At 42.9% G+C, this 25,193-nt stretch overlaps 2 protein-coding genes across 9 annotated transcripts in view; one reads left to right on the top strand and one right to left on the bottom strand.

Moving 5' to 3' along the window:
• The window catches only part of yes1 (YES proto-oncogene 1, Src family tyrosine kinase), a 192,721-nt gene that overhangs the window by 139,285 nt on the left and 28,243 nt on the right, over positions 1-25,193 (top strand). For all 7 annotated transcript variants that reach the window (XR_009797761.1, XM_061839547.1, XM_061839551.1 and 4 more), the window contains one exon: positions 23,703-23,901. The gene's annotated coding sequence lies outside the window, so the exon portion shown is untranslated. The remainder of the gene's footprint in view (positions 1-23,702; positions 23,902-25,193) is intronic.
• Positions 17,070-20,081, bottom strand: adcyap1b (adenylate cyclase activating polypeptide 1b). 2 transcript variants are annotated; one of them, XM_061839556.1, is made up of 5 exons: positions 19,229-19,417; positions 18,975-19,079; positions 18,007-18,147; positions 17,655-17,759; positions 17,070-17,333 (listed from the first exon to the last, which is right to left on the bottom strand). In XM_061839556.1, the coding sequence occupies exons 2-5, from the start codon at positions 19,076-19,078 to the stop codon at positions 17,150-17,152; spliced, it is 534 nt and encodes a 177-aa protein (XP_061695540.1). In that variant the 5' UTR covers position 19,079; positions 19,229-19,417; the 3' UTR covers positions 17,070-17,149. The 2 variants fall into 2 exon arrangements, with proteins under 2 accessions (XP_061695540.1, XP_061695538.1); XM_061839554.1 differs by lacking the exon at positions 17,655-17,759 and having other exon boundaries at positions 18,975-20,081.

Below are 25,193 nucleotides of genomic sequence, written 5' to 3' on the forward strand. Positions count from 1 at the left end.
TTAGCCAGATAAGACAGACGTACTTTGGAATGTAAAATTTGGTCACTATAGTCTACCACGATTCGACCCACAAAGGAGTCTCGAGAAGCCATGTTTGAGAAACTGCAAGACACATTGAAATTTTCACCATTTATAGCTAGTCCTTCAAAAATTAAATGAGCATCAGCATTACCATCCATCCATCTATCCATCCATTTTCTACCGCTGCTCCGAGACAGGTCGCCGGGGAAGTGGCTTCAGCAGGGATACCCAGACTTCACTTTCCCCAGCCACTTCTTCCAGCTCTTCCGGAGGGATCCCGAGGCATTCCCAGTCCAACCGTGAGACATAGTCTCTCCAAAGTGTCCTGGGTCGTCCTCGGGATCTCTTTCCGGTGGGACAAGCCCGGTACACCTCACCATGGAGGCGTCCGGATCAGATGCCCCAGCCACCTCATCTGGCTCCTCTAGATGTGGAGGAGTAGCGAATCGACACCGAGCCCCTCCCTGATGACCGAGCTTCTCACCCGTTCTCTAAGGGAGAGCCCGGACACCCTGCGGAGGAAACTCAGTTCGCCCGCTTTGTATCTTGTTCTTTCGGTCACAACCCGCAGCTCATGCCCACAGGTGAGGGTACGAACGTGGATCGACTGGTAAATTGAGAGCTTCGCCTTGCGACTGAGCTCCCTCTTCACCACAACGGACCGATACGCATTACCACCAAATGTTGATCACGCGTACTGAACAGCTCGGATGCTCGCTTCCGAGGAATTTGAGTATTTGCTGTGTGTGCGCATAACGTGGTGACAAAGGTTTACTAGCTCACCAAATTGGAGGTCAGATCTTGACCAACGATCTTAGTCATGTGACATGGTCCTGAACAGCTTCATCGATGCTCCCTTTTGGCAAAAAATGTACACAGACAATAATGATATTCCAAAACGGAGGCCTGGCGAGCAATTAGATGTGAAAACCTGCACACTATTAATTACCGGGCTTTCTACTTTGGTCCCGGAATCCGTCATGCACGCGAGCAGTCGCGTCATGCAGATGTCGCGATGCAGCTGTCGAAATGTTAAGTGATTTATTTGAAACGTGAGACGCCGCTAATTACAAATAACGCCACCCAAGAAATAAGAGCCTTCTGTCAGATTTAACAAATGGATTTTTTTTTTTTTTTTGTTCCCCCTCCAAATCTAAAAACAGCTTTCTTAATCCATATATATATATATATATATATATATATATATATATATATATATATATTCTTTTGTTGTTGTTGTTTTTGTTTGTTTTGTTTTGTTTTGGTTTTTTTTCGGTCTCTCCGTGGTCTTTTGTTCTCTTTGCAGAAAATAGCTCTTTGCGAAGTGTCGCCCCCCCCCCCGAAGCATATGTGAGTATTTCGGTTCCCGTCAATCATAAATTAGGCGTCTTTGTTGGGTTCAGACAAGCAGGAAGGCAAACAAAGGAATGAAGAAACGGGATTATTATGACACAAGGTCAAAGTCGCCGGGGGATACGTGTAAAAATATGACTTTATTGTAAGTGACTCATTCCAACTAATAACGTGTGGATGCCTTGAAAACATCACATTTGGCAAAAAATGTCTTTAAATATATTGCGGAGGATAATTTAATAAAACGCACAATCGACCGTGTCGACGGCTTCATCTTATTAGTCAATGGAATGATGCGCGTTTTTTTTTTTTTTTATCATATCTTTTAGCTCGGCAGCACAGTGGATCAGGTGATAAAGCATTGGCCTCACAGTTCTGAGGACCCGGGTTCGATACCGGCCTCGCCTGTGTGGAGTTTGCATGTTCTCCCCGTGCCTGTGGTGTGGGTTTCCTCCGGGCACTCCGGTTTCCTCCCACATTCTAAAAACATGCAACATTAATTGGACACTCTAAATTGTCCGTAGGTGTGATTGTGAGTGCGGCTGTTGTCGGTCTTCATGTGCCCTGCGACCAGTTCAGGGTGTACCCCGCTTCCTGCCCATTGGCAACTGGGATAGGCTCCAGCACTACCCAGGGCCCTCGTGAGGATAGGCAGCTAAGAAAATGGATGGATTGATGGATCTTTTAGCTACAGAACAATCTTTTTGTTGTGCCAGCAAACTTGTATCAAACCTCCAAAAACAAAACAAAAAAAAAACTTACTGGAGCTATTCCGACCGGACCGTCAAATGATGTCAAGTGATGAAAACATTTGCACTATTTCTATGCCAAGTTTATTAAATTCTACACTTTTTTGATACTTTTTTTGACAGCTCCAGGCTGCCTTAGACGTGTATAATTCTGCTCGCAGGAGGCACCCTTTGCGAATTTTGCGTGTAATATTGACACTAAATGTTGGGGGAACGTACGGCGTGTTTTGGAATAATTTAAAAAGAAATGTAGTCAATGATGGATGCAAAATTGGAGGAGTGGAGCGAGGAGTGTTGGGGGAAAATGGATTTATGCCGGTGGGATTAGACGCTCGGAGGGCGGATGATTGAAGGCTGTCGTGCGGAGGATTGAGGGGCAGCTTGCAGGATGAATGTGCCGAATTCAACTGGAGAGGCGCATACGATGGAGGGGAATGAATAGTCGGACACACGAATATATAGCAGAGCCGGACGAAGTGAGGAATGGAATGAGAAAGAGCGCGGGATGGGGGGTTCAGATGCAGATGTGGAGGAGGATGGGAATGTGGATTGAAGGATAGATGCAGGGGAGGTCGCAAGGGAGGATGGGCAGTTGGGAGAATCTTCAGGCGGATCGACGGTTGCGTTAAGGCATGGATGGATGGATGGATGGACGGACGGATGGATGGATGGATGACTACATGATTGACGGAAGGGGTACTGCGTACGTGGGGAGATGACGAGTTGCCTGGATGGATGGAAACATTGGTTTGAAGGTCACGGTTCGGTTCGCTTTGGGTACGATAAGGGCCCGCAATTTAAAATCTTAAATCTTGTTTTCTTATTTCATGACAGCTGAAAATGAAACGTGCAGAACTGAAAACTTCGAGCAGTAAAGTATACAGCAAATGGAGAATGTATGCAATTAAATAAAAGTCATCCATATTTAGGCGGCACGGTGGATCTGCTGGAAAGCATTGGCCTCACAGTTCTGAGGTCGAGGGTTCGATCCCAGACCCGCCTGTGTGGATTTTGCGTGGTTTCCTCCGGGCACTCCGGTTTCCTCCCACGCCCCAAAAATATGCAACATTAATTGGACACTAAATTGCCCTCTAGGTGTGATCTTGAGTGCAGCTATTTGTCTCGATGTGCCCTTCGATTGGCTGGCAACCAGTTCAGGGTGTACCTCGCCTCCTGCCTGTTGACAGCTGGGATGAACTCCAGCACTTCTGCGACCCTGGTGAGGATAATCGGCAAAGGAAATGGATGGCGTGATGATCCATATTCAAGGATGGACTCTGCAAAATCAATCGTTTGTTTTCTTTTTAAGAAATAATGGCAACGAGTCAAAAAACTCAAAACAATTTGAAACGTCTAAATTGTCACTGATAAAAACATCGGTGGCGTTTTATTATCGCCCAGCGCGATACGCGCTACACAGAGGCTGAGCTGCGCTGTTGTTGTTCACACAACCGCATGCACTTCCGCTCCCCGCCCCTCCGCGGACGTGTTCCGCTTGGAGACGGCAAATTGTCCTGAAGCGTTACTATTAATCACAGCTCCGTGCTCTGCGGCTGCAAAATCCCGCTCAACCCCCCGAGGAAGAACATATCCTCTTTCAAACGATACGCCGACGACACGCCCGAGCTTGCACGTCGGCTCCCGTTTGAGTCCCGGCGCCCGGCGCAATGAGCGTCTCTCACCGGCGACACACTCTTCCGTCTTCATTAACACCCCCCCCCCCCCTCCCCCCTTATCCCCTCATTCAGGGAAAACTGTGTCAACAGTAAAAAGCAAAGCATGGCGGGGAGTAATGATCGGGGCAGCATGCAGTTAAAAGCGGGAGGCGTAAAAATAGATGATACCTCTCGCTAATCTCACACCGCGCATCGGCACCGACCCGCTGCGCCGTTACATTATTCACCGTCGGTCCGTTGAATCCTCGATGACGCTACCTGACGCAAAACCGATTGTTTGTTCGAGCCCCGGAAAGGTCGTGAAGGTTTTGTTTTGGGCGCGTGGGCCGGGTTCAAGAAGTCACCCCCCCCTCATTGTTTTTATTGGGGGGGGGGGGGTGCACTCTAGGAAAAGCCAGTCGTTGGGATTTCTTCCGCAAAAGAGCATTTGAATGCAACGTGCGCCGGCAACTGACCTGCACTAGACCTGGTTGTGTTTTTTTTTTTTGTAGGGCAAGAAAAGAAGAGTTTTTCCATATTTGCATTATTATGCTGGTCAACGGTTATATTAAAACTAGCGTGTGGTCCGCTAGGGGTCGGAGGACTTTTTTGTAGTGGACTAAAATCTGATGAAATTCAACGAGAACTAGATTAATCGTTGATTGCGCGGAACTACGGCAAGATATATTTACAATTCTGATTCTGACTAAACATAATTGCGTTTCCATATGTTTTATGAGTTTAACTGTTGTTGACTGTCATTTTATGTCTTGTTTTTTTTATTAAATCTTTTTTTGTTCTGGCGGTGTTGGTAATATTTGTGTATGGAGGACAGTGATCCCGAGGGACTTGTTCCACAAAAGAGCTTTTGAGAGCGAGGAGTGCAAGTTCCTCGCAACAACTGCCTTTTTTATTGAGATATGAAAATAAGAAATTGCAACTTTTCTTATTAATTATGTTTTTGTGGCAAGTGCGTTAGTCGGGGTCACAGGAATGCAGCGAATGGCATGGAAAGTTGAGTTCATAATCAGTCTGATTTTCACAGTCTTTGTTTTTCAGGACTATGTATGTTGTTGTTTTTTTATGTGAAGTGTTTTTGTCTCATATTTATAGATAATTTTTTTTCTGGATTATTTTGGGGGTTTCCACCAGCCTGTCAAAATAAATGCATGTCAGTAATATAGCAGCATCTGGAAAGCAAAGTCCGGCGGACTTCAGAAATAGGGGACCAGCTTGTGGAACTACGGGAAAAGTAAAACGATAGCCCCGAGACCACCATCATTCCCTCCTCTCGTGTTACCGCTTTCATTTCCGCATCTTCTCTTCTTCCGTGCTTGTTTCTTCTTCTTTGTTATTATTAGATCACGTTTGATCACGCACGATTTCTGTCTCGGAGGACTGGATTCTAGATCGGTGCTGGAACTGATTTTTATGATCTTCGAACTTTATGCGTGGTGTGTTGAGATGATCGGAGCACTTTACACACATTACGACCAAAACCGTTACATGCCCAAACATTTCTGTTTACATTTCGGGTCAATAACAGACTGCAAACAATCTTTTAAGATTTGAAAATTCTTTACATGTGTTGTCCCAAGCCTTATGAAGACAGTTTAATATACATGTAATATATTTACATATATAGTGCTACCTCTACTTACAAAAATAATTTGTCCTAGGAGTCGTTTCGAAATGTGATTTTTTTTTTTTTTTTATTTTTGTAAGTCGAAGCACTTTTTACATGTAAATAGCCTAATCCGTTCCATGACCCCCGTCCAAAAAAATTAGCATTCAAAGTATATAATGTAAAGAATAATCAAAATTTTGTTAATTTACCTTTGGCGTTGGGCGACTATGCGAATGTATCGTGGGGGATGGAGGAGGAGGCAAACGTTTGACAGCCGAGAATGTACGCACGCGCAAAACTTCATTCCACTAAAGTTTCTTGTGGCACACGGTGAAGAAAGATGAACAAACTTACATAAACACAGATGAAAAAACTCCCGAAAAAGTTGTACTTTACCAATGTGCGCCAACGTGTGACTACGCGTGCTCGTTTGACTCGGTGAAGGCTCGATTTTTGAAGGGAAACGAATAGCGTCATGGATAAAGATCAAGGTCCCTCCTAGCCAATGGGATGCCAGGAAGATGCTACAGTGATAGCCAATGGGAGAGTAGCTCCATCACGCTGCTTTCAAACCAAGATACAGGATGTTTACATGAGTAAACGTATTTTTGCCTTTTGTATCCAGAATTTTCCTTCATAACAAGATGCAATATTTTTCCAAAGAGGCATTTCGTAACCTGAAATTTTCGTTACAAGAGATCTTCGTAAGTAGAGGTACCATTTTGTTGAACCTAATACATATTTTTTGTTGTTGTCATATATATTTTGGGATCTTATTTTGAAAATGACAAGTTTCTACGATGGGGCACAAATAATCGCACCGTCTTCATCTTGAGTTGTTGTGACGGTCGCCAACGTTTTGAAACACGAGCCAAGTGACTTGGGAAATGTCCCGAGTTCCTGACGTGGAAAACCAGAAGAAGAAAAAAATATGACTGGTGGTGTTTTTCTTTGATTTGATTTGTATTTTTCACCCTTTCCCTTCACCCCCCCCCCCCCCCCCCGGGGTGAGCGGTGGACCGTGTCTACAAAAGCTTGGCACGTTTCCCTCTGCTGCGTCTCCCAGTGGGACTTCATGCTGTCTCCTGCTTAATGAAACATGTGACACCACCAGCTACTATATGGGACTTTAGGGAGCCCCCCAACCAACCCCCACCCCCGCCCGACCCCGCCCCGCAACAACCAGACCGACCCCATTCATTCCCTAAAACATGACCTCCGGTTCATTCATTAGAGTACAAGGGAGTGGTAGTAGGGCCAGGCTGAAAAGAAAAAAAAAAAAAAAAAAAAAAAAACACTTTTACAAGAGTAAGCTCATTATTATGGGTGCAAAACATCGGAATATTACAAAAGTACATTATGTCATGAGAAAAACATTTCATTTTGCGCAAATATTGTAATATATTCCTTCATTTGTACCGAAGAGTGTTGGCTTGGAAAAAAGAACACCCCCCCGCTATCAAATTAAAAAGCATAAATATATTTTCATCCATGCAAAATACCAAGGTGAATTTTTCTTTCAGAAATTTATGAATGTATGCTTATAACACAGGCTGAATTCAACCCATTTGGTGGTCAAACAGCTTGAAATTTGACACCATTTTCAAAAGTAAATATTTTTTTCATTTATAAATTCAACTTAAACAACTTGTTACCATTCTTTGGCTCATGTTGTTTTTGCTTTAGAAATTGAAAATATTAAAAGATCCAAAGTTGGAGTGTAATTTTGGTATATTTATTCATGAATTAAGAATTTTCAAACAACATTGAGAGGTTATAATTTCAGAATTTTACATAAAATTTAAAGAAAATCGCCAAAATTTTATTTTCTGTATAGATGAAAATGTGCAAATCTACAAATTTAGAATGAAGGAATGTCTATTTTTAGATTATTTTTTTTTAATGCAGTGCATTCTTTTAATTAGACGTGATGACTCAGAATTTGGCACATATATTCAATAAAAATTCTAAACATTTTTTTAACCATAAAAAAATGTAAATTAGGGGCTGGTAATTTATTATATTCAGCTTTTTTTTGGGGGGGGGGTGATCTGATTTTAATTCAATGCCAAAACGAGTACTTAGAAAGGGAGCTTTTTAAGCTTTAATATTAATAGCTTGGCTTATTCTATCTTTTATTTTGGCAATATTGTGACTTTTTGTCAGGTGTTTGTTTAAAAGTCAAGAAATAAATGGAGGTTTCTGGAAGAGGAAGGCGCTAAATGAGTTAAACACACGTGCGCACATATGGGCCCGGCCTGGTCGGACACAAAGAAAGATGGGCGTGTCTGCTCCCTCCTCCCTTCGCCACCAGCTACTCACCCCCCCCCCCCCCACCGCCTCCCTCCCTCACCCTCCACGTGATTAACACGTGCCCTCGAGCGTCCACCGGGTTTCAAACTAGGGAGAAAAAAAAAAAACCCTCCTCCCCTCACCTCGAAGACGCTGATGATCTGTCGCAAAGGCGGAGGCGCCCGTCATCGACTCGGGCGCCCGTTTACAAATTGGCTCGGGATGGGCGAGCGTTTTCCCCCTCCGTCGCGATCTGGTGTGAATGTCAAAACGGGTTTGGCGGAACGAGAAACTTCAGTCGAAAGGGATCACGTTGGTGTTTGCGTGAGAAGCGCTGTTATTTGCACGCCAGGCCAGTAGTTGGCAATGTCGGCAGGAAAAGCTCAGGGCCCTTCTCTGGAAAATTCTGAAATTGCGAAGAAAGTACTGTGGCGCCTCCACGCCTGACTTCGGTGCGTGCAACGTCCGATCGATTCCCGCTCGTGATGGTATCGATACTTCCCCTTTGACTGACTGGCAACCAGTTCAGGGTGTACCCTGCGTCCTGCCCGTTGACAGCTGGGTTGGCTCCAGCACTCCCGCGACCCTTGTGAGGATAAGCGGCTAAGAAAATGGATAGATGGATGATGGGTCCTTAGATACGACCAAATATTTGAGACACAGGAGCACCTCAGACCTCACCACACCATCAAACCACCATCAATTCACATTGGTTTCCTTGCAGTGCATGGAAAATAGCAGTCGGTGGCAGTAATGTGCCATTAGGCTGGTTTGATAATGACCAATAAACCCGAAGTAAAAAGAACAAGGAGAGTTTACAGCAGGGGTCACCAACACGGTGCCCGCGGGCGAATGGTAGCCCGCGAGGACCATGGAAGGCGCCCGAGAGGTACGTTCTAAAAATACCAGAGGCCACAAATTACTGTTACAGTATTTGTGCTTTGAATTCTGAATCTGACGTGCTTACGTGAATTAAAATTTTAAAATGCCTGTAATGTCATTTACTACAATAAATGAAAACAAAAATATTTTATGTACGCGTAATGAACTGAGTCTAAAATTTGCCGCAAACAGGTCACGCAGTCCTTCATACGATTGGTGCTCACGAAGTAGCCCTCAGCCTCAAAAAGGTTGCCGAGCCCTGGTTTACAGGTTATCTGCATTATATTAGGTTATGCAAAATGTATTACTCTAAAGTTATATATAGAACAGTACTGTTCTGTGGTGAAAAAACACACAAAAAAGTGTTTTTTTAACTGGGATTTGGAACGGATTAATTGCATTACCATTGATTTCAGTGGGGTAGGATGATTTGGTTTTCGGTCTTTTCAAATACAACCATGGTCACGCAACTTGTCAAAAAAAAAAATACGCAAAAAAGTGTTTTTATAGAGTTTGGAATGGATTAATTGCATTACCTTTGGTTTCTTTGGGGTAGGATGAGTCTGTTTTTGGTGTTTTCAAATGCAACCATGGTCATGCAACTTGTGAAAAAAAAATCACGCAAAAAAGTGTTTTTTATAAAGTTTGGAACAGATGAATTGCATTACCATTGATTTCAGTGGGGTAGGATCATTTGGTTTTCGGTCTTTTCAAATATAACCATGGTCACGGAACTTGACAATGTGCCATTGTACGTTCATTACATTTTGTTGTTTTGTTTTTTGTTTGTTTTTTTTAGTTCCTGGTTTCCCATAATGACCAACCACTTAACACGCTTAGACTGCTTGTACTGTAATTTCGGATTGAACCATCTCATTGCGGTAAAGAAACGAAAAGATAGCCCTGCGTAGCACACAAAAAAAAAAAACGTACAAACGTGAATACCTGCTTCCGGAAGACTGTACATTGCAACTCGTTCATTCATTTTAAGCGTAAAGACTGCAATGCACAAATCACGAAATTTTGTCCAGGGTGAGACTATTTGTCGGAATACATTTTTAATTGACATTACATGAGAAAATGACGACGTAGGAACCAGCTGAGGGTTGTACGTCATCGGAGCTCTTTTTGAGGTGGGCGTGGTTTCCTGCATTCAGCGGACACGCCCACAGAAATTAATTTCCCAAATCTCATTTTACTGTGTATATACTCACCCGTTTGCTGTTATTGTTGCAATCATTCAGATTCGGCAGAATTGTTAACAACACTCTTGTCTGTTCTTTGTCGGATTTCGAAGACGTTTATTTTCCACTTCACGCTGCTCCGTTTTGACTCGATTCAATCGGAGTCAACATAACCAGCGGCGGGAACCCTAACTCGATGTGAAAAGCATATTTGAGTCCTTATGGTTTTTTTTTTTTTTTATTACTCACAAAAACAACGGCGCATTTTTCATCGGCTTCTGCGTCGAGTTGGAAAAAAAGTGCAGCGTGTAAAGCCACCCCCACCCGCTACGCTAAATAAAGGATGCGGAAGGTCCCGCACGTCAAACAGAAAGCAGAAACCTTGACAGGCGACAATCTGTCACCCTCTCGCGCTTCCTCGCCGGGGAGGAAGCGAACGCGTCCCGTCTCTGAGCTAATCTGTTATTTCGCTGAACGTCTTAGATCGGCCGTTCCACCTGTGCTGCTTTCTCCTCCTCCGCCTCCCACCTCCACGGGAGAAGAAGAAGAAGACCCCCCCCCCCCCCCCCAGAGGTCAAAGGCAACACTGCACAACTACGCGGCCTCCATCTTCTTCTCGGCGTGTGGAAACACGTCGACACACGCGTGCACAGAAGCGAGTCCCCTTTGTGTGCGCCGTTGCCATGCAACATGTCTCTGATTGGGTTAGTTGAGCTCTGCTGCATCCACACATGCGTGAGTGCGGATCGGATCGCAAACACGGCGTCGCCACGCCCTTCCTGCGCTCCCGCGGGACTCGGCTGCACCGGAGAAAGATGGGGGGGGGGGGGGTGTCGTCGAGTTGCTCGCCCGGGCGTATCCGAGGCTCGAGCCGCTGCCGCCGAGGGTTCGTTTCCGATGAGCCAGGGGTCAAAAGGCGACCTCTTCTTTGTTTGTTTGTTTGTTTGTTTTTTGTTTGCTGGCTTTCCCGTCCGTCCCTTTTAAAGTACTTTTTTTCTTCTGTGGTGTGTGCTTCGGTGGTGGGGGCATTTTGAGTGTCTTTCAAAGTACTCTTGGTGTGTTTGAGGTTTAATTTGGTGCGTTGAGGATTTTTGGCAGGTTAAATTCCAAGTTTCATTTGGTGATTTTTGACGGGAGGTGCCAAAATGCACCTTTTGGTTCTTTCTTGTGTTTCAAAGGACTACGACTACTTCTGTGTGGGGCTTGTAAAGGTTTGATTGGCTACATTGTGGGTGGCACGGTGGATCAGCTAGAAAGCGTTCTCCTCGCAGTTCTGAGGTCCTGGGTTCAATCCCGGACCCGCCTGTATGGGGTTTGCGTGTTCTCCTCGTGCCTGCGTGGGTTTTCTCCGGGCACTCCGGTTTCCTCCAAAATCCTAAAAACATGCAACATTAAGTGGACACTCTAAATTGCCCCGAGGTGTGATTGTGAGTGTGGCTGTTTGTCTCAATGTGCCCTGCAATTGGCTGGGGACCAGTTCAGGGTGTATTCCGCCTCCTACCAGATGATACCTGGGATTGGCTCCAGCACTACCCTTGGCCCTCGTGAGGATAAGCAACTAGGAAAATGGATGGGTGGATGTTTTAGCTGCAGAACAGCATTTTTGTTGCGTTCATGTGCCAGCAAACCGATGTCAAACCTCCAAAAAAACAACAACAAAAAAAAAAACAACTGACTGGAGCTGTTCCGACCGGACCATCAAATGATGTCAAGCCATGAAAATATTTGCACTATTTCCAGGCCAAGTTTATTAAATTCTACACTCTCTGAGTGTGGCTGTTTGTCTCTATGTGAGGATAAGCGGCCAAGAAGATGGATGGATGGATGGATGGATGGATAAATTGCCCATAGGTGTGATCGTGAGTGTGGCTGTTTGTCTCTATGTGCCCTGCGATTGGCTGGGGACCAGTTCAGGGTGTACCCCGCCTCCTGCCCATTGACAGCTGGGATAGGCTCCAGCACTCCCCGTGACCCTCGTGAGGATAAGCGGCTAAGAAAATGGATGGATGGATAAATTGCCCATAGGTGTGATCGTGAGTGTGGCTGTTTGTCTCTATGTGGCCTGCGATTGGCTGCCAACCAGTTCAGGGTGTATCCCGCCTCCTGCCCGATGACAGCTGGAATAGGCTCCAGCTCTGCCGCGACCCTCGTGAGGATAAACGGTTAAGAAAATGGATGGATGGATATATTGGACGTTTTGAAGGCTGGGTTGGGCCCGTCCAAGGATTCGTTTGGTGCATTCAAGTGTTTTTGTTCTTTGGCTTTCGGGCGTCTTTCCAAGTGCTTTGTCTGCGGTGTTAAATTTTTTAATTCAGCGCATTCAATGATTTAATTACTGCGTTCAAGGTTTGTTTTGGTTGTTTTTGAGCGTCTTTCAAAGTACTTTTATTGTGTTTGAGGTTTAATTTGGTGCAGTGAGGATTTTTGGGAGGTTAAATTTCAAGTTTCATTTGGTGATTTTAGACGGGAGGCGCCAAAATGCACCATTTGTGTCTTTTGGTTCCTTCTTGTGTTTCAAAGTACTACTACTACTTCTGTGTGCGTGTTGTAAAGGTGTGATTGGATACATTGGATGTTTTGAAGGCTGGATTGGGCCCATTCAAGGATTCGTCGGGTGTGTTCAAATGTTTTTGTCTTTTGTCTTTTGGGCGTCTTTCCAAGTGCTTCGTCTGCAGTGTTAAAGGTTTTAATTTGGCGTATTTACTGCGTTCAAGGTTTGTTTTCTTTGTATATGAGTGCCTCTCAAAGTACTTTTGTAGAGTGTGTGTGTTTGTGTGTGTTTGAAATTTGCATGAGAACTTTTGTTCGGTGCCTTCAAGGTTTGTTTTGGTATATTTGAGGTTTCATTTGTGACGGATGAGCAAAACAAAAACAAAAAAAATACTTTTATGTTGTTTGTCTTTTATCTGGATGTGAGTGCAAGATGTATTTAGAATATTTGAAATTCACTTTTGATTTCAGGGACAAATAGATCATTTTTTTGTTTTTGATTTTTTTGTGGGGGGGTTTGAGTGTCTTTCAGAGCACTTTTGTCATGTGCGCGCTTGCATTTGTGTGAATTCAAGACATCACAAAGACAGATTAGTTGCAGTTTGGGAAAAAAAAATCGACATTAATTGGGAGATGTTGTTTACAAAAATTTATTCATACAAATCTTACAACACTTTCATTGACATTGAGCAAATGGAAGACCCCCCCCCCACACACACACACCCACACACCCCAAACCCACCCCTCACCCCTCCTTTTGCCTCCAAAATAGGACTCGTGTGCCACGTTGTATTCAGGATCACTTTTGCAAACACATCGTTTTTTTTCCAGTTACGAATAAATTCAACATTGACGTAAGGCGTTTGGCGCTTTCGGATCGATAACATTTGTTCTCCCCACAATCATCACTCCCCCCACCCCTCCTCCCATATAGTGATGCACGTAGAAATGATAATACAGTTGGGCTTTTTTTTTTCTCCTCATTTTAATAGAAAGCAAATCAATAACACCTTATCATCAACAATAACAAACACAGGTCTTTGTGTACAACTCTCACAGACAAGGAAACACCCTAAAATCATGCACACACACGCACATACGTTGCCCGTTCCATCAACATATACATTCTATTTTTTAATATATATAGGTATGTGTATATATATATATATATATATATATATATATATATATATATATATATATATATTTGGACTCAATGAATCATTGGTCATGCTTGAAAGGGAAAAAAAAACGCTAATTCTACGACTCTTGGGCGGTGACCAAGTGATGAAAACAGTAAAACTTTCAATGTAAGCTAATGGACTTGCAGCATTGTAGGGCCACTGAAATTGCCATCCGTCACTTGTGGCGATTTTATATGTTTTTTTTTTCCCCAAACCAAATGGTGTTTTTTTTTTTGTCTTTTTTTTATTATTTTTCACATCGAAGCGAGGCACCAAAAGCCGGAAGCTGTCTGCAACTCCATCTATTAATTGCAATCCACGCGTTCAAAAACAATCACAATATAGAAAGACTGTCGGGAGACGCCGTGTTTGGGGGGGAGGGCGGTTTTCGAGCACATTTTGCGTCATTTGAAATCAACGTGCGATGGGGGAGATGCCTCATGGTGAAGCCCGTTCAACAACTCGGGAGGGTGCGCGAAGGTGTGCTAGCTTAGTGGCCTCAGATAGCATCCGTGTCTTCCCTCGGGGATTCTCAAACTGTGCAAATGTTCTCGAGGGGGTACGCCGGCTTACCAGGGTAATATATATATATTATTTTTTTTTAATGAAATGGTGATATTTGATCAGAAAAAAAATTCCTGGAGGTGCGCTAACCTTCGTCTGTCTTGTGTTATGTGCCGACTTTCGACCCTGCTCTTTATCTCCTAAACTGTGGACCGTGCGTGCACCCCCAAGGGGTGCGCGGAATTATCAGTATAGTGCTCAGCTTTATTTTAATTTTCATTTGATTCAAATATGTAAAATTTACAAAAACGGTCGATCAATAATTATTTGAGTACCGTTATCTCTGGCCTACAAGGCCCGAATTTTTTCCACACGCTTTCAACCCTGCAGTTTATGCGGTGACGCGGCGCTCGCGCTAGCGTTAAACTCTTTCTGCGTACCGAGGCTTATAACCAGCCGCGCTAACGCTAGCGCCGTGCTAGCATTAAACGCTTTCTGTCTACCGAGGTCCGCTCTGCAGGCCGGGAATTACGGTACACCTTTTTACATCCCGATAGCGTTGATGCACCCCCCCCTTTTCTCCTTTATTTATTCATGCCGTCTTTTTTTTTTAACAAAATGGTGGAATTGAAACGTATGTTGGGTGGGGGCTTGTTCCTTCTATGCTCTTTTGTAATAGCCTCTGACTGCCCCCATACCCATAAATTCCTTATCTATTGAGAGACGGATTTCCAAATAGTGGCGGATACACACCTGGGGGTGCGCAGCTAGAAAAAACAAAACTCTGGCCTGTTTTTTTTTTTTTCCTTACAAAGGTTAAATCAAAAACTCTTGAGTGTCTTCTTTATCATTTTATCTACCTCCCTTTCACCTCCTGACAGAGTTGGTGCACCCCCCTAAACCTTCTTGAACACGATTTTTAAAAATGTACAGAAAACATGCTGATATTTCGTGTAACCTTTTTAAATTCCCAGCCTGACTCTGAGTTTTTGCGCTCTCTGGCGGGTGACACCCAAATTTCAACCCAACATCATTGCGACAACAAATTGCAATCTAGGGAGGGAAAACAAAAAATGTCTTCTCCATCATACTACAAACTTTTCAAGCCCCTGCATTGCAACAGTTTTTTTTTTTTTAATCTTGTGCAACCCCTGCGATCCACATCTAATCGACCAACATAGAAAATGTTTTTAACTTCACTTTGGCCTCCCCGGAGAGTCAGCGCACCCCCTCTTCCCTTCATTTTTTTTTTTGCGGATTTTATGGCGTAGAAGATCGGGCGGTAGCTGTAATGCATTTCGGATAGCACGGCTGTTACTAAAATGCCGATGTTTGATATTATTTTGGTGCGTGGGAGGGGCTGCTTGGAGGTGCGCCGTTGTAACGTAACAGCTTCCGACTCCCACAAACTTTTCCTCGGTCTCCCCGGTTTTTGCTTGAAATGCGAAATCACCCTAACGATGAACATAATCGGGTGCACCCCCACTCCTCCCCCTCCCAAACAGTTTGGAAATCCCTGCTATAGACACACAAAGCACCACTTTAGCCAACGGCAATACAACGAACGGCATGCAGGTTATAAGCGTTCCACAGAAAGACGACCCAGTAAATGTTGCTTTCGCACCACCGTTTACCCCAAGTACAATCAACACAACCTTCGACACACATACACAAACACACACAAACACGTTCTGTCCACACGTGTGCAAGTGTGAGCAGCATTGAGGCATCCTTGCGAGAACCAAAAAAATAATAATAATAACAACATTTCAATGGAAACACACACACGCTCTCTCTCGCTCTCACATGCACACACACACACACACACACATGTGGCATGCTCACCGCTTCTTTGGGCCTGCTTTTATCCAAAAGGAAAGAAAAAAAACCACTTAAAAAAATAGCTTACAAAAATAAGTGTAACATTCAATACTTTGATTGTCTTTTTTTATCTATTTATTTTTCTGCATATATGTATATATATATATATATATATATATATATATATATATGTATAGATGATCTTTTTTTTAAGATTTTCTTCTTCTTGTTCAAGCGCATAACGTTGAAGGTGCACAATTATGATCTTTTCTCTTTCTTTCTCTCTCTCTTTCTCATTAACCATCTTGAAAAGTGAAAATGAACAGATATTGGTCCACCGACTGCAGTTCAACCCTCCTGTTACGATTTTTTTTTTTTCAGGGTCAACGTGACCCCGGGTGTATTTTATCACCCTAAAGTATTGGAAATGTGAAAATAAATCTCACTCGCCAATGTCTACTCCTCCCTCCTCACAATTTCATTGCAAAAAAATTTAAACTATGTGATTGTATTCCCCTCACTTTCAAACAGCTCAGTTTGACCTGGGGGCCTGATTTTTGACACACACGTGTCTACAGTGGTTGGGGTTAATAAACATTGCTTTCATTTCCTTTCCACCACAAGAAATTTAATTTCAAATATGTGAAATTATGTATACTTGTATTTAAAATGGGTCATTTTGACCCAGGGCAAGGTGAATCATCCCAAACGGAAGAAATAATAATAAATATTGTTTGCATCTTATTATTAACCAATTTAATTGCTAGTAATTTTTTCACCTTAAATTGGTCATTTTGACCCAAGGCATGTTTTATTATCCAACATTGAAAAAAAAAATCCCAATAGCTTGTCTGTATGTCATTATTAGAACCATCACTATTAATTTGATTGCAGATATGATTTTTTTTCTTTTATTTGACAATGGGTCCGATTGATCCATAGCATGTATAATTATCAAAAAATGTAAGAAACTGACAAAAATGACGTACTCATTACTGACGCCACAATTTCATTGCAAATCCTGATATTTCAAATATTTCAATTTGGTCGCAACGTAACAGGAGGGTTACTCATCAAGTGCCTTTATTTTATTTTTTTTCAACATGTCGCAAAGAAAATAAGTGTCGGCGGGGGAGGGAGGGGGGGATATTATTAATAAAATATTCATTTTAATGGCTTGACTTCATACATAAATACATCATGTTGAAATGAAATCACATAGGCGCAATCCACCGGTTTGCTCAGCTGTGTGGATGATGGGCGTGTGTGGAGGTGGGGAGGGGGGAGTGGGCACGGGGTGGGGGGGGGGTCATATATCTCTCTATATACTGTATACACGCACAAGGTGTGATTTGGGGGCGTTGGGGGCGGAGGGGCGTGGGCTGCACTACAAATAGGCGAGCCGGCGTCCTTTAGTGCGCACTCTCTGTCTGTACCTTCGTCCCAGGACGGCTGCCAGGTACTTTTGCACGGCCATCTGCTTCCTGTAGCGGCTGTAGCTGTCGGTGAAAATGCCGTCCGAGTGTCTCTTGGAGAGCGGCTCGGCTTCGTCCTCCGTGCTGTTCTCGTCGCTGCTGACATCAAAACAATTGGATAAATATGTAGTTCGGTTATTTAAAATAAAAAACGATGGAGGATTCTTTTTAAGCCTTTTTTTTTTATCGTGTCGTTAATAGTACGTCCCTCAGCCTTATTAATAATTCATTTACAGGCCGATTTGATATTCTGACGCGAGTAAAAAAAAATAATAATAATCACATTAATATTTCAGTCCTTTCAAGACATTACAGCCAAGACAAAAAAAAATCAAATAATGACAACGATGGTATTAAAAACAAAATAACAACAAAACGAGAATGAGCCAAGACAATGTGGGTGCAGCAAGCCCTTACCCTGCGCGCATTGTCATCAGAGAATGCAGATAATGCCGCGTGGTTAACTGACCCAGGATCTCCCTCAAGGCTCTATCTAATTCCTCCTCAGCATGCCTTTCTGCTCTGAGGTGCCAAAACACACACACATCATCAGTGGATGACACACACACACACAAAAAAAAAATGAATTGGAAAAAAGGGGGGACTGGACGCACATACACGCACCAAAAATTAATAATTTAAAAAAAAAAAAAAGACCAAAATGCGCACTTGGGTGCAAGGAGAACGACCCACACAACAACCGCGTGAAGGGATGCAAGAAATGCGCCGTGAACGCAAAGATGGTGACGGTCGCAGTGGGGTGAAATACCGCTTATCGCTGGGGTAGTAGAGAGTGTAGCCGCCGCCGTCGTCGTTGAGGGACGCCGCGCTGCGTAAGGCGAGGGGGTCGCCGTCGAAGCTCAGCTCGCCCAGCGAGTTGCCGTCCTCGTCGAACGCGTCGTTGTCCAGCCTGCGTGGCACCGGCAAAAAATAAAAAATAAAATGAAAAATACATTTAAAAAAAAGGCAAAAATCAACTTCGACAACAAAAATAACGAACAGCGACGGCAAAAAAGCTTTTTTTTTTCTCTCAAAATCATACAATATTTCAACACGTTGTAATGATTAAAATCCGCCCTTCATACGTCACGTTATTATTTTTCGTTTTTCCTCCTGTTTTTTTTTTTTTTTATTTCGTTTCCATCTTCAAGTCCCGCCTTTCCCTCCCAACTTGGTGCTCGGTTATTATTTAAAACTAAACACGAGAAAACGTATCAAAGAGAGGGGAAAAAATACATATTGATCATCAAATAAAATTCATAAATAATAACCACGCCCCCCCCCAAAAAAAGTTACCGAAAAGGCAGGATTTTTTTTTTTTTTATTAAAGAATACATCTTGAAGCTTTTCCCATTCGCTTGCTCTCCGTTGTGACGCATCCTCCTCTTCCTCCTCCTCCTCTTCCTCCTCCTCCCCCCCAGTGGGCGATCCATTGCGCTCTCAGTTTTAATCAGGTTGGGGGAGACTTCACAGAAGAGGTCCCGCCGGCGAGATATCTCCACGCCAATTTCCATCCCCTGTTATGGGGGCTTTTTTTTATTTTATTTTTTTTATTTTATTTTATTTTATTTTTTTTGCCAAATTGCACTTTTAATGACTTACGCAGCCTGCATCGGCACGTGGTGCACGCCGTGGAACGCATGCATTCTTTACGCGAGCATGTGCGAGATATTAAAAAAAAAAAAGGAAACTGCACAAAAAAATGTAGGTTTAATTAAAAAAAGGGCGTGGACCCACCTGATTTTGGGGTAACTTAGTCCCAGAGGTGTGCAGAAGACGCTGTAGTGCATTAAGATTCCGTAGATGAGCAAGATTAAAGTGGCTTTGCTCGAACTGGCCATGCTGTAATATCACACAAAATACTAATTTAATGTGAGTTGAGGGTTTTTTTTCCATGCAGGGGGGAAAAAAAAGAGAAACTTTTGTGTCATTGACTTTTTGGGGGGCGTTGAAAGGAGGCTCCGGAGGAAAGAGGCGGAGTTGCATCTTACCTCGAAGCCGGGAAGCGGAGGCTGCTGCTTAGGTTGGGATGGGAGCCGGGCGCGGCTGGCTTGGTGCGGTGCTGCGCTTGTCTCTTCCCTCCGCTTACGTTCCGCACTTCTGAGTTCCTCCCGATAATAATTTCAAAAAAAAAAAAAAAAAGAAAAGGGGAAAAAAAGAGAGAAACGCACAATGTCGCGTTCTACGGTCCACTAATGTAGTGTTTGCAAATAAAAACAAAAGCAGCAGCAGCAGCAGCAGCACCAGCAGCTCCTGTTGGTATCTCCTGGAAACTTTTGATGTCCCGATCGCCTTGGATTTTTACCTTTAAGTATGCCTCCACCCTCCTTCCCCTCCTCTCCCCTCCCCTCCCCTCCTCCTTCTCCCTCCCCCCAATAAGTCACGTTAAGGATCCCACGGACGTCATCAAGCCTTCCTCCTGCAGGAGTGGAACGGGTACAGTTGCATTCGTCACATGCGTCTCCACCCACCCCGCCAGCTCCAGAAGTTTGTCTGCAAACTTTCTTTTATTCAGTTCGTTTTCAGATTGCTGTCCACGCAGGAGTGGGCAGCATTTTCCCCCTAATTACGTGCGTTTATTAGTCTTATTATTTTAATTATGTAAGATATATGAACATTTGTGGTTATTTTTATTATTATTATTTTAAATAACATCATGGCGCTGACAGGCCTGGCCAAATCCTCTCTGTGGTCCTAAACCCTACATTTCTTCTTTAGATTTATGTATGGATTCACTTTTATAGTTTAATACATTTTGTTTTATTTTAGGGTTAGGGTTGATGTAAATGTATTTGGCGTTTTATAAATTGTTTTTACATTTTAAATGTTACATTTTTTAACCACACTCACGAACTGTTTATATTTTATTTTATTCTCATACATTTATTTTGAAAATCATTGTCACATACCAACAGCTATATTCTTATTATTTTATTTGTTTTATTAATTATTTTTGACATTTTTATCTATTCAGTTTTAACGTTAGCTTACTGTTGTATTTAAAGGATTTTTACTTTTTTTAAATTGTTTTCGTTTTTTTAAAAAAATCTCAAACTTATGGCAGTTATATTTCAACTGATGTATTTTACGTATTTTTAAATTTTTATTTTAATTTCTAATTTAATTTAAAAAATCGCATATGCTGTACTTTGCTTTAAAAAAAAAACTCAAACTAATGGCAGTGTTATAGTTCAACTGATGTATTTTACATATTTAAAAAATTTAATTTAAATTTGTAATTTAATTTAAAAAACCTTATATACCGTACTTTTATTTGCATTTTTGAATTATTTTCCAAACAAAACCTGTACTTTTTGAATTTTTGAATTATTTTACTTTTTAATTATAATTGTTTTTTTTAGCTTATCATTAACGCTTTTTAAATATTTTTTATTCGTTATGTGATGAATGTATATTTATTTTATCATGCTAAACTGTCGCTTTTTAGTACTTCAATGTAATTAATTTTAGTTTAGTCATTGTACTTTTTTCTTTTTTCTTTTTATACATTTATAATGCCATACTAAACTCACGTGCTGTAATACAAGACCACACGACGTCACGGTCATCATCACCAACCAGTAAGTCCAATTAAGCGTTTTATCCGGAGTGGGTAGAAGTGCATCCTGGTTTTGTGCGGGACTAAAAGCCACCCCCGCTCCCCCTAAATAGTCAGCCCATTCCCCACGGGAGTCGTTTCTCTTCAGTTTCTTGGAATTTGCGCTCAGTTTGCCTCAACCAACTACAATAATAATAATAATAATAATAATGGCCGCCGGACGGATGTGGCTGAGGCCCGAAGGTGAGTGCGTGGTTCAGGTGCGGGGGGGGGGGGGGGGAGGCGGGGGGTGTTGTTCAGCCGCTCATCCATTCATCCATCCATCCATCCATTCATTCACGATGTAATCAGATTGGAGCAGGCCTTTGACGCAGTTTTTTTTTTTTTTTTTAAAGAAACGTTTTGTCAAGTTTTGTGAATCATCCGTTGACGCGTCGAAACCAACACACACGCAAAAAAAACATAAAAAGTATTCTAACCTTCGATAGGTGCTTATGCAGTTCTAATAATTCTCCGATATGGATTACAGGCTTCTTTGTTATGAGCCCCCAAACAATGAATCCCACCTGCAGCCGACAACGGCGCTTTGCACAGCAAGCACGTCATCGCGGTCACTCTAACGCAATATGACGACGGAGACCGTCACGAACTGGGGGGGTAATGCCCCCCCCCCCACCACCACCACCACCACCACCCAACTTGGCCACGAGTTGCACTTTGGGGTGACCACGGGCGCCGGTGGGATGAGGACATGGCGCCACCATCAGGACAAAAAAGGGAATGGCTCTATAGTGGATAGAAGAAGTCGACACACCCCTATTCGAAGGCGACGTGTTTTGGGATTAACCAAAATAAATCAAAACTTGTAGCACCATCGTGTGACCTTATAACCTGTGCAACTCAAATGGGGGAAAAATATGTTTGAGGGGAAGTAAAATGTACAACTGAGATGCACAACTGATGTCTCTCAAGTGCGCACAATTTATAGGGGCAACGTGGCAAATCCCATTTAAACTCATGTTATAGGTGACGCCTGCCCCCTGTTGACGTGCCTCTGAATAGCTCCAAATAAAGTTTGGACGTTCAAGTAAGATTTTCCCGACTTCACGTTAGGTCACATTGTTGTGGTGGAAACTTTTGAAATAGTGTGCATGACTTTGGTGCGGGCAGCCTTGGGATCGATTCCCGCTCAGCGATGGTGTCGTTATGTGCCCTGCGACTGACTGGTGACGAGTTCCGGGTGTAGTCCGCATTTCGCCCGGATTTAGCTGGCACCACTCTCGCGACCCTTGTGTGGAAAAGCGGCTTGGAAAATGGATGGATGCTCTCAGTCAAATCTATTTACCTGCTATTTGAACCAGGGTGTGCAGACTTTTTATAACCGCTATGGCTCTCTGTATCTTCAAGCCAAAAGTTGACATACACTATCCAAAAACATATTTAGTTTTTTGTCTCACTGTCTGAAGTCAGATGAGACTAGACCTCCTGATTCACGTCAGTCAGGATCACCAAAATTATTTAATTTTGTTTAATGCAACAATAATGAGAGAGATAATTTCTTAGAGAATTGTATATTTTCTTCGAGGTCAAAGGGTTTCCATACACAAAAAGAACATCATGGCATTTAACACGATTAAATCATTTTGGTGATCCTGACTGGCATGAGGTTTAGTCTGATTTGACTTCAGACAGCGAGCCAAAAATATGAAATGCGTGTTTTTGTACAATATATGTAAACTTCTTGCTTCAGCTCTTATCTATCGATCTATCTACAACCTTCTGCATTACTAGGGGCCAATGTTATTTTTATTTTAAGATGAATAAAACTCTGTAGGGGCTGAACAGTGACTCATCTGGTTAAAACGTTGGCCTCACAGTTCTGAGGACCGGGGTTCAAATCCCGGCCCCGCTTGTGTGGAGTTTGCATGTTCTCCCCGTGCCTGTGTTGGGTTTTCTCCGGGCACTTCGGTTTCCTCCCACATCCCAAAAACGTGCATTCATTGGGGACTTTCAATTGCCCCTAAACGTGAATGTGAATGTGACTGTTATCATGTGCCCTCCAATTGGTTGACAACCAGTTCTTGGTGAAATAGGCCCGAGCACTCCTGTGATCCTCGTGAGGATAAGCGGCTTGAAAAATGACTGAAAAAAAACACACTAAAGGACTCTGATTTAACAGTATTTTTTTCCAAAACATTTGTACAGTAATGACCTCTGCTTTCCCCAATGCGCTGGACAAGACAGCAACTCTCATTACCACTAGGGGGCGCCAGATACTTGGACATTGAACGTAACAATAAAGGCCGCTTCCAAAAATATGTAAACGTTGTACTGTACTGCTAGTGTTAACTTTAATAAGGTAAAGTTCATAAACTACTTGACATCGATAAAAAAAGAAGATTATGAATTTGATGTGTAATTAAAATATGAAAACTACTGTAGCGTCCACATAAGGCGGCCATGTTTAGCGCAAGGGAGAGTCACTCACGAGACGTTCACGGTAATTTGGAAAAGATATAAGTAGTCCAGATGGTACGATAATATGTTTGATATTGGTAAGTATTGTTTATGCTTTTTGTAAATAAACTTACATTAAATTGTAGTAAGCTGTTATATAGCGTTGCTCCGATCAGGGAGTACAGTTATTTTCATTTTTCGACAGTGTGGGAATCGGAACAAACGAAAGTACGTGCTTGATGGTGGGTCATGAATGCATCGTGATTCGCTCTCTGGCCCTCGCTGGCTAGCCGCTATTGTTGTGTTGGGACAACTCACCACGCATCGGTCATTTTTTTGTTTTTTAATGTAGGACATTCACACTGGACTTTCTCGCCTTTTCACGTCAAATCCTCTTTCTAAAGTGAAGGCTTCCCTGTCCTTTTTTTTGTTGTTGTTTTTGTTTGAAGGACTACCCAAGGGGGGGTCCTCGCATACGTCTCGGAGCTGCTGGTGGCGGAGTTAGTCGCTGTCGGCATGGGACGGACCGCTGAGATTTGATCGTCGGCGTGTGTCTCCCCCCGACTTCGGGACGTGAAAGTAACAAAAGGGAGGACAAAAAGACGCATGTAGCCGGACCACGACCCTGCTGAGGTCGCTTGGAAAAAGGTAAGAGAACGAGCCCTCCGCGGGGGGGGGGGGGGGGGGGGCATCTCCTTTGGGGAGTGTAAGGCGAGCGAGGCCTGGTAGTTGTTTTTTTTTTTTTTATTGTGTGTTGCAAGACCCTAAAAAACTTGGGAATAGTGTTATCTAATTTGTGCGTCGACGCCGGTACCGGTAAGGGTTGCTGGGTTCAACCAAGTTCCCCGAATAACAAGGCTTGTGCGAGCGAATTCATTTCTTTATTTATTTTGAAAATATGTCATCGTTTTACTATTACTAAGTGAACTATCACAGTGAATGAACAAAGTGTAGCTCTCGTACTTAATCTTTCAACAATTTTTTTTAAAAAAGTTAACACTTAAATATTTTTGCGCCTCACCCAATATGTATTCCCCTTTTAACACACTCATTTTGAAATTCCATGTACACTAGTTCAGTCGGATGTGTTTTCTGTGTGTATGTGCATACATAGTGAGTACACAAATACCACGTTTGTTTGTTTGTTTCTTCTTTGGTTGGGTGAACATGTGTCCTTACTGTATACTGCACTATAAGGTCCAGTGCCCCAGTGTTTGGACACTCCAACCAGTCCCACAGTAATCCTCGTCCCTGTTAATCCTCCTGTGTGTACTGCACAGTCCCGCTTGGCTGGATTGCCAAAGCACACATCTGGACAATACTGTAACAGGGAGGTGAGGAACACGAACAGGTGGCACTGACCCGGTGGAAATAAACTAGGAGGCGTGAAGGATCTCGTGGGCAGATAAAAACGTACTTTACGGTTCCCTGATGCCACGCAGGTAAAAAAGCTTCCCAATTCCGATTGAGTGCCTTTCAATGATTTTAATGCCATTTCAAGTGACACAAATTGGATATGAGGTTCAAATTGAGGTAACACGTGAAGCAATGGCCTGGTTGCATGTAAATAACTCAAATAATGCAAATATTAAATGTTCCACATCGTTTAGCTGGCCTGGGACATGCACATTAATTAATGAACATAGGGAGTTATGCATGGTTCAATACACCGAAATGTATAAACAGGTTAATTTATGGATCTACATAGCGCACCTGATTATAAGCCTCACCCACTACATTTGTAAAGGGAATACCATTTGGTACATACATAAGCCGCACCTGTGCAAAAGTCGCAAGTGCCCACATTGAAACCCCCATTGGAAAAATGAGATATTTACAAAGAAAGACGGTACACAGAAAGAGTTTTCAAAGTTTTAATACCTTAGCTTAACATAGCAACAACAGGGTAGCACGAACATGGCTTGTTTAAAAAAATAAAA

This window comes from Syngnathoides biaculeatus, chromosome 13 (assembly GCF_019802595.1).
Source record: "Syngnathoides biaculeatus isolate LvHL_M chromosome 13, ASM1980259v1, whole genome shotgun sequence".
Classification (NCBI taxonomy): domain Eukaryota; kingdom Metazoa; phylum Chordata; class Actinopteri; order Syngnathiformes; family Syngnathidae; genus Syngnathoides; species Syngnathoides biaculeatus.

Bases quoted from the DNA above. Each gene is read 5' to 3' on its own strand.
- adcyap1b (XM_061839556.1), bottom strand. From the start codon at position 19,078: ATGGCCAGTTCGAGCAAAGCCACTTTAATCTTGCTCATCTACGGAATC. The intron at 18,148-18,974 runs GTGGGTCCACGC...GGTGCCACGCAG, and splicing joins CTAAGTTACCCCAAAATCAG to GCTGGACAACGACGCGTTCG. The intron at 17,760-18,006 runs GTATTTCACCCC...TTGGCACCTCAG, and splicing joins TACTACCCCAGCGATAAGCG to AGCAGAAAGGCATGCTGAGG.